At 31.6% G+C, this 10,437-nt stretch overlaps 2 protein-coding genes across 2 annotated transcripts; both read right to left on the minus strand.

Annotated features, from left to right (window-relative positions):
* Window positions 1-3,668: 3,668 nt before the first annotated feature.
* On the minus strand, window positions 3,669-4,213 carry LOC143559872 (blue copper protein-like). The gene is made up of 2 exons (XM_077048314.1): window positions 3,991-4,213; window positions 3,669-3,877 (listed from the first exon to the last, which is right to left on the minus strand). The coding sequence occupies exons 1-2, from the start codon at window positions 4,211-4,213 to the stop codon at window positions 3,669-3,671; spliced, it is 432 nt and encodes a 143-aa protein (XP_076904429.1).
* A 5,347-nt stretch (window positions 4,214-9,560) lies between these two features.
* LOC143559882 (blue copper protein-like) lies at window positions 9,561-10,105 on the minus strand. The gene is made up of 2 exons (XM_077048321.1): window positions 9,883-10,105; window positions 9,561-9,769 (listed from the first exon to the last, which is right to left on the minus strand). Exons 1-2 carry the CDS (start codon window positions 10,103-10,105, stop codon window positions 9,561-9,563), a joined length of 432 nt encoding a protein of 143 aa, XP_076904436.1.
* Window positions 10,106-10,437: the final 332 nt, after the last annotated feature.

A 10,437-nucleotide genomic window follows, 5' to 3' on the forward strand; every position in this document is an offset into this window, starting at 1 on the left:
GGTACATTTATTTAGAAAGTCTACAATTGGTTTCACTACACAAATAATCATTTAATTAACACTTTTTCTTTATTATATTTTTGTGATGTATTGACAATTAAGAATGTTAGGATGTTATGCCCATGGGGTGATTTTCTATTTCTTCTTTTAAACCAGAAAAATAGTTTATCTAGGATTAGTTTATTTGAAGTTGGAAAAGTGTTTGTTTATTATTGAATGGATTATATCCATTTGTGAATTTCTTTTCAAACCCATAAATGGTTTAATATTTTTCCACCTTGCAAATGATCGTTAAATTTGAAAATGAAGTTTCTCATCACCTACCATCACAATTGAGAAATTAGTGGGTAATATACATTTATCTCTCACTTCATTTTTGTTTTGGTTTTTAATCAAATATTTTAGTTGGTTATTATTCAAATCAGTTTTATATCTTTATATGCAAAATAGTAATAAAATTGTGGTCATAATTATGACACTTTTTTACTTACAAGTGATGCTTTGCATAATCTAAGGACTAACCTATGTGGTCTCGCAACGAAAATCGTAGAAACTCAAATTCGATAATTTTGAACATCATGCTTAAAAAATATATAGAACTTGAGTTGTTACAATGCTTATTTAATGTTATTTATTTTGTAGACGTACTTAAAAAATATATCCCATGTTCGGTGACGCTTTCCCCGTAGTTGCTATTGGAGCCCAATTTACAGTCGTGCATCAACCTGATGGAGGTATGCTTCAATCTTTACTGTTTTTCTTCTGTATTTTATCATATTAATTAATCTTCTATTGTGTGCTTCACACATGTTAAACAGGTCTCAAGCGAATGATGTTTTTAGGCAACTGTGAGTCCACTTGAAATCTTCTGTTTTAGGAATTCTTAATTTATATTACTCTTTTTTACTCACACGGCTACTGTTAGTAGAAATTTATGGTAATGATTGGTATGTCCGACTATTGAGGTTAAACATTGTAGTTTTAATATGACACAATTGACTGTTATTACATACAGTATAATCTTTATGACCCTGAAAGCTTCATATTTAATTACTATATTGTCTTTAAAATAAATTAATAATATGTTAATTTGTATTGTATGAGAACTGCATGCACAATATTAATCAAGTCAATAATATTTTACTACTCCTGACCAACACGACAATGATCGTGGTAAAAAAAACAATACAGTTTAAGATTTAAATTCAGGATCTTGGTGGATTACTCGGTAGAGATTCTGCCACTGGAAATGATAAGCGTTGATTACTCATTAATTGAAAACTGCCGTTTGTGTTCCCTAGTGATATTGTTTGCTCATTCATTGGAATTAAATGGCAAGTTAATAAAACCATTCAATTGTCCGGCAAACTATTCGTTTAATTGTCGGCTACCGAAACAAGAAGCATTTAATTTTACAGGTGTCTCCTTTGGATGGGTTGAATTACAATTTTGTCATATTATATGCTTTATAGATAATATAGATTATGATTTGTTAAAGCGTATAAAGAAGATATATCGACTTGGGTAATTAATACGTATTTATTTTCTTAATCAAAGTAAATAACCTCATTTTAAATAAACACTAACGAAACCAAGTATGTTGTCATGAATACAATAAGATAAAATCAAACTATAATTTTTCGATTAAAAGAAATATACGGATGACATTATGAGCTAAATGAACACAATGCTGGTTGATTAAAAGCATAACGTATATCACTAATCTGCATAAGACATAAATAAGGTACGGATCCTTACCCCTTCCTTTGTTATATATTTCAATTGTAATTAATAAACCCTGTTGACTAACACCTGGAACTCTTAACATCTTCTGGTTTCATGTTTCTTACAATTATTTGTTTCACTACAACAAGAACTATGAAACCTATATGTTTCAGGAAGGTAATATGAATTTCAAACATCTTGGGAAACAAAACATTGATAATGTATCCGGGTGTGGTGGATACACAACGGTACATCATATATATAAACGATCAGCTGTATTGGCAGGGTATCATGAACCAAGATTTGTTGGTTTCAAGTTACACTTGGTTTTTCCAATATGTTATACGTTGCCCAGTAATATATTAACTGCATGTTCATTCATATTGAGCTTATATATCTTGTTATTGATATTTAATTTGGCCTTTAAAGCATGTGATTGAATTATGACTGTATTGTACTCATTGTCGCATTTTCCGATATTAATGTTTGATTATTTGTTTGATTTGACGTTTTTAGAGCATGCTTAAGGTATTCTATTGAAGTACCATTCCATTTGTTGTATTCTGTTACACGAGCATATTCCTACTTGTGGTGGTGATCGCAAGTATGACATTGTGGCATCAATGGTGTGGCACTGGTCGTGACGGTGACCCTAAATTATGGCGTCTCTTAACGAAAATTGTAGTCCATGGCTATTAGGAGGCGTATGGATCGATCCTGTGTATATGGATATGTATGGTATGTTAGTGGATGTTTTAGTGCTTTCCAACACCGCAATCGCGTTGTAAAATGACTAGTTCTATAGTGCAATGTAGCCCCAGTGGTATGTTATATGTTTTGTGTTTCGGTACCATCCATATGATACGATTTATTTGATTGACTTGATTTACTTTGCATTGTATCATTTTATGTTATGTTGTAACTTCATCTATTTATACTTGTAACTTGAGCCTGTTGTCCCTATTGGGCATTCGGCTCATTTCGTAATTTTTCCCTCACAAAGGTTCACATGTCACGTCAGCCTTTTCCGGGTTGGAGTGTTAAAATATTTATATCAAAAGGTAGATAAAAATAAAAATGTTGAGACAATATGTTTGAATTTACTTAAAACATAATATACTCAAAGATATTTTTAAGGAAATAGTGTAAGAAAATAAATATTTCTTAAATTTATAAAAACTGGTGTGGATAAAGATGGAGGTGTGGAAAAGTTAATACTGCTTAAATTCATAAAAAATTAGCAAAGATAATGGGAAAATTATAACTTATTAAAACAAAATTGAAACACACGTAGTATTAAATAATACAATTACTCTATGGCCTCTCTTTAAACTTGTATATTGTGCTTTAGAAATTGTGAAACTCTTAAAATGTTAATATTAATTGAGGTTGTAGCTCCTGCTTTATGTATAGCTAATAACTATTATATATATGTAGTTAGGTTTTTAAAACATGTTGGAACACTAAAAAAAACTTTTGATTGCTAAGTATAAAGTTAAGTTTATTGGGTATTTAACAATTAAAAAAGTTGAGGGAATAATGTAAAAAAAGGTTACCAACTTGTTACAGATGTTTGAAATCTAGTAGTAAGACACGTGAATTTCAAAGTCGAGTATGTGTGGTGTGTGAAATGATGGACGAACAGAAGGGGAATGAATACTTGTTTTTTGAACCAAGGTTTGAACATATTACTTATCGTCAATATATAGTAAAATCTTGTGATATTTGAACACAAAATTTAGCTAGCTACAAAAGCTAAACAATTGATATCGATGATAAAAATCTAAAATTCATTATTATGTAAAAAAGAAGGTTCATGACCGAAATTGGTTCTAACCAACATAAAATATTATTAACAAACAACAAAAGTATATATATATATATATTTATGTTACGTTCGAGAACATAAAAACTTGTCATGTCCTTGTTAAGTATCCAGAATTTCATTTTGCTTTGACAATGGCGAGAAACTTCATGCCCTTCATACAATCATCCCCAACATGACTCATGAAGCCAAATTTTCCTGGTGCTGTAAGGACTATCTCATGACGTCCAAGCTCCCTAACATCCACAATACGTGAAGCACCACAACATCTGTTAATCCCGTCTTCGTCAACCACTAAGATACAATGGTTAAATGTCAAATCAAACACTGCATCAACAAGTAATATAAATTAGTTAGTTAGCTTGCTTGCCTCCTTCATGACATACATAATTACGTGCAAAAATAACAATGAGTCATGTATGAAGATGACAAGAATATACCCAATATGTCTCCAACACGGAAATCCTTCCCCTGGACCCAAGCATTGTAATCAACACCTTGTTGCCATCCTTTATCATCTCCAACAATATACTTTGTTCCTTCTGTACATGGCCCAGCACCCGTTACCACAATATGTTTATTTCCTACCGCAATATCGTCCGCCCGAGCTACAACTATTGCAGTTGTTATGAGAATGAAGATGCCCAATTGTTCGATACCCATTTTGCTTATAATTTTGGTCTGTTTGGAGATCAAATATATAGAGAATGAAAGCTTGCTAAACTTTCTCTACATCACAAATTTTCATGAACAAGATATTTTGTAGCCTAATAATTTGTTAAAATATTCTAAAATTAGTTGTTTCATTAGTAATTAAACCCATAAACACACACACAAATATATATATATATATATATATATATATATATATATATATATATATAATTGTCTACCATAAAAATCTACGTGTCGCTCTCACGTCGCTCCCCACCCCTTCTAGAGCCACTAGATTGCTTGATTTCTGAATAGAGGCCTCTTACTGATTTAGCCTTATAAACTCGCGGGTCATGGTTCTAGCAGTCAGATCCTCAAAACCCGGATATCAAATTACCCATTTCTTCACCGTTTCTTCACAATGGCTTTAATTGTAAACCCTAATACCTTACAGCTCTTCCAAAATTTCGTTTATTTGATTTAATATGGACTGAAACAGAGATTCATTACAAGATTAATTGTTCATTCAAATCCCGTTTCAGTCTTCGTCTTCAAATTTGCTTTGCGGCATCCATCAAACGAAGACATGACGGTTAATTTAGAAAGCTCAAATCAGGGTTCTAGGATTCACAGTCGCCGTATGACTAATTGCACATTTAATCTGATTACTGATGTGTGACATTGAATCCAGTAATAGTGAATCTATTTGACTTCCGCATAACCTTTTCACTGCCATAACGAAAAGAAACCCGCTATCTCTAATCGCCCTAGCTCTTCTAATTAAGTTTGATTGAAGTTCCATTCCCAAATCAAACTCTTAAATCCTCTTATTCAAATTTCAGATTCTATCTTTGTCGTTAATTATTCTCGATCATCATATTCATCAAAGGTATTTTTTCACTAAATCAGTTTGTTTAGGCACTTATTTGTTCAGATTTCGTTTGAAGTCAACAAACCCTAAATGGAATTAGGATTTCATTTGAGATTCTAATTTTGTACGAAACCTTAATCATGCAATCAGATGTGATGGTTCACTTATGCTGATTATCGTTGGTCTGTATTGCTATATATTATTTCATTTATTTTATTCCTGCAGATTACTAAGTTACATGAATCTTATTCACCCAGGGTACCATAGGATGTTGCAGCTACATGTGGAAAAAACTTGGTTTTGAAATGGGTCACAGGTTAGCAGTGATCAAAATCTCAAATGAAGGCATTACAACTTGCAAGAGAAGACAGAAAATATAGTCCATAGAACCTGAACCGAAACCAACACTCAAGTTCAGTTCTTGTGCAACAATAAAGGTTGAGAGAAAACATTTATTGATACTGGAGCTCTAAGAAAGGATTCTCAAAATCACAAAGTAGAAGACTATGTTTGCCATTATAAGAATTGTGGAAAGGTTAGTCTATTTTGACATTTATGCGGTAGCAATTATATAGTTGATTTATCAAAGTGCCAAAGCAGTGAAACTTATGCTACTTTTGATTTTCTTTAATATAATTAACTTATGGTCGAATTCACAATGCTAAAGTTGATGCCAGAAATTGTAGATATGATGAATGCGCTAGTAAATTTTGGAAGGATCAATGAATAGTTCAAATCCTTACTTCTCAATTTCATGGAAGCGCAATTTTATTTAAGGCATTAACCTTCGTATGTGGTACATTTATTTAGAAATTTTACAATTGGTTTCACTACACAAATAATCATTTAATTAACAATTTTTCTTTATTATATTTTTGTGAAGTATTGACAATTAAGAATGTTAGGATGTTATGCCCATGGGGTGATTTTCTATTTCTTCTTTTAAACCAGAAAAATAGTTTATCTAGGATTAGTTTATTTGAAGTTGGAAAAGGGTTTGTTTATTATCGAATGGATTATATCCATTTGTGAATTTTCTTTTTAAACCCATAAATGGTTTAATCTTTTTCCACCTTGCAAATGATCGTTAAATTTGGATATGAAGTTTCTCATCGCCTACCATCACAATTGAGAAATTAGTGGGTAATAGGCATTTATTTCTCACTTTATTTTTGTTTTAGTTTTTAATCAAATATTTTAGTTGGTTTTTATTCCAATCATTTTTATATCTTTATCTGCGAAATAGTAATAAAATTGTAGTCATAACTATGACAATTTTTTACTTACAAGTGATGCTTTGCATAGTCTAAGGACTAACCTATGTGGTCTCGCAACGAAAATCGTAGAAACTCAAATTCAGTAATTCTGAATATTATGCTTAAAAATATATAGAACTTGAGTTGTTACAATACTTATTTAATGTTATTTATTTTGCAAACGTACTTAAAAAATATATGCCATGTTCGGTGACGCTTTCCCCGTAGTTGCTATTGGAGCCCAACTTACAGTCGTGCATCAACTTGATGGAGGTATGCTTCAATCTTTATTGTTTTTCTTCTGCATTTTATCATATTAATTAATCTTCGATTGTGTGCTTCACACATGTTAAACAGGTCTCAAGCGAATGATGTTTTTAGGCAACTGTGAGTCCACTTGAAATCTTCTGTTTTAGGAATTCTTAATTTATATTACTCTTTTTTACTCACACGGCTACTGTTGTTAGTAGAAATTTATGGTAATGATTGGTATGTCCGACTATTGAGGTTAAACATTGTAGTTTTAATATGACACAATTGACTGTTATTACATACAGTATAATCTTTATGACCCTGAAAGCTTCTTATTTAATTACTATATTGTCTTTAAAATAAATTAATAATATGTTAATTTGTATTGTATGAGAACTGCATGCACAATATTAATCAAGTCAATAATAATATTTTACTACTCCTGACCAACACGACAATGATCGTGGTAAAAAAAACAATATAGTTTAAGATTTAAATTCAGGATCTTGGTGGATTACTCGGTAGAGATTCTGCCACTGGAAATGATAAGCGTTGATTACTCATTAATTGAAAACTGCCGTTTGTGTTCCCTAGTGATATTGTTTGCTCATTCATTGGAATTAAATGGCAAGTTAATAAAACCATTCAATTGTCCGGCAAACTATTCGTTTAATTGTCGGCTACCGAAACAAGAAGCATTTAATTTTACAGGTGTCTCCTTTGGATGGGTTGAATTACAAGTTTGTCATATTATATGCTTTATAGATAATATAGAAATAGATATAGATATAGATTATGATTTGTTAAAGCGTATAAAGAAGATATATCGACTTGGGTAATTAATAAGTATTTATTTTCTTAATCAAAGTAAATAACCTCATTTTTAATAAACACTAACGAAACCAAGTATGTTGTCATGAATACAATAAGATAAAATCAAACTATAATTTTTCGATTAAAAGAAATATACGGATGACATTATGAGCTAAATGAACACAATGCTGGTTGATTAAAAGCATAACGTATATCACTAATCTGCATAAGACATAAATAAGGTACGGATCCTTACCCCTTCCTTTGTTATATATTTCAATTGTAATTAATAAACCCTGTTGACTAACACCTGGAACTCTTAACATCTTCTGGTTTCATGTTTCTTACAATTATTTGTTTCACTACAACAAGAACTATGAAACCTATATGTTTCAGGAAGGTAATATGAATTTCAAACATCTTGGGAAACAAAACATTGATAATGTATCCGGGTGTGGTGGATACACAACGGTACATCATATATATAAACGATCAGCTGTATTGGCAGGGTATCATGAACCAAGATTTGTTGGTTTCAAGTTACACTTGGTTTTTCCAATATGTTATACGTTGCCCAGTAATATATTAACTGCATGTTCATTCATATTGAGCTTATATATCTTGTTATTGATATTTAATTTGGCCTTTAAAGCATGTGATTGAATTATGACTGTATTGTACTCATTGTCGCATTTTCCGATATTAATGTTTGATTATTTGTTTGATTTGACGTTTTTAGAGCATGCTTAAGGTATTCTATTGAAGTACCATTCCATTTGTTGTATTCTGTTACACGAGCATATTCCTACTTGTGGTGGTGATCGCAAGTATGACATTGTGGCATCAATGGTGTGGCACTGGTCGTGACGGTGACCCTAAATTATGGCGTCTCTTAACGAAAATTGTAGTCCATGGCTATTAGGAGGCGTATGGATCGATCCTGTGTATATGGATATGTATGGTATGTTAGTGGATGTTTTAGTGCTTTCCAACACCGCAATCGCGTTGTCGAATGCCTAGTTCTATAGTGCAATGTTGCCCCAGTGGTATGTAATATGTTTTGTGTTTCGGTACCATCCATATGATACGATTTATTTGATTGACTTGATTTACTTTGCATTGTATCATTTTATGTTATGTTGTAACTTCATCTATTTATACTTGTAACTTGAGCCTGTTGTCCCTATTGGGCATTCGGCTCATTTCGTAATTTTTCTCTCACAAAGGTTCACATGTCACGTCAGCCTTTTCCGGGTTGGAGTGTTAAAATATTTATATCAAAAGGTAGATAAAAATAAAAATGTTGAGACAATATGTTTGAATTTACTTAAAACATAATATACTCAAAGATATTTTTAAGGAAATAGTGTAAGAAAATAAATATTTCTTAAATTTATAAAAACTGGTGTGGATAAAGATGGAGGTGTGGAAAAGTTAATACTGCTTAAATTCATAAAAAATTAGCAAAGATAATGGGAAAATTATAACTTATTAAAACAAAATTGAAACACACGTAGTATTAAATAATACAATTACTCTATGGCCTCTCTTTAAACTTGTATATTGTGTTTTAGAAATTGTGAAACTCTTAAAATGTTAATATTAATTGAGGTTGTAGCTCCTGCTTTATGTATAGCTAATAACTATTATATATATGTAGTTTGGTTTTTAAAACATGTTGGAACACTAAAAAAAACTTTTGATTGCTAAGTATAAAGTTAAGTTTATTGGGTATTTAACAATTAAAAAAGTTGAGGGAATAATGTAAAAAAAGGTTACCAACTTGTTACAGATGTTTGAAATCTAGTAGAAAGACACGTGAATTTCAAAGTCGAGTATGTGTGGTGTGTGAAGTGATGGACGAACAGAAGGGGAATGCATACTTGTTTTTTGAACCAAGGTTTGAACATATTACTTATCGTCAATATATAGTAAAATCTTGTGATGTTTGAACACAAAATTTAGCTAGCTACAAAAGCTAAACAATTGATATCAATGATAAAAATCTAAAATTCATTATTATGTAAAAAAGAAGGTTCATGACCGAAATTGGTTCTAACCAACATAAAATATTATTAACAAACAACAAAAGTATATATATATATATTTATGTTACGTTCGAGAACATAAAAACTTGTCATGTCCTTGTTAAGTATCCAGAATTTCATTTTGCTTTGACAATGGCGAGAAACTTCATGCCCTTCATACAATCATCCCCAACATGACTCATGAAGCCAAATTTTCCTGGTGCTGTAAGGACTATCTCATGACGTCCAAGCTCCCTAACATCCACAATACGTGAAGCACCACAACATCTGTTAATCCCGTCTTCGTCAACCACTAAGATACAATGGTTAAATGTCAAATCAAACACTGCATCAACAAGTAATATAAATTAGTTAGTTAGCTTGCTTGCCTCCTTCATGACATACATAATTACGTGCAAAAATAACAATGAGTCATGTATGAAGATGACAAGAATATACCCAATATGTCTCCAACACGGAAATCCTTCCCCTGGACCCAAGCATTGTAATCAACACCTTGTTGCCATCCTTTATCATCTCCAACAATATACTTTGTTCCTTCTGTACATGGCCCAGCACCCGTTACCACAATATGTTTATTTCCTACCGCAATATCGTCCGCCCGAGCTACAACTATTGCAGTTGTTATGAGAATGAAGATGCCCAATTGTTCGATACCCATTTTGCTTATAATTTTGGTCTGTTTGGAGATCAAATATATAGAGAATGAAAGCTTGCTAAACTTTCTCTACATCACAAATTTTCATGAACAAGATATTTTGTAGCCTAATAATTTGTTAAAATATTCTAAAATTAGTTGTTTCATTAGTAATTAAACCCATAAACACACACACAAATATATATATATATATATATATATATAATTGTCTACCATAAAAATCCTACGTGTCGCTCTCACGTCGCTCCCCACCCCTTCTAGAGCCACTAGATTGCTTGATTTCTGAATAGAGGCCTCTTACTGATTTAGCCTTATAAACTCGCGGGTCATGGTTC

This window comes from Bidens hawaiensis, unplaced genomic scaffold (assembly GCF_021521415.1).
Source record: "Bidens hawaiensis isolate Kalapana, Puna unplaced genomic scaffold, B.hawaiensis_p1.1 tig00001093_1, whole genome shotgun sequence".
NCBI classification, from domain to species: domain Eukaryota; kingdom Viridiplantae; phylum Streptophyta; class Magnoliopsida; order Asterales; family Asteraceae; genus Bidens; species Bidens hawaiensis.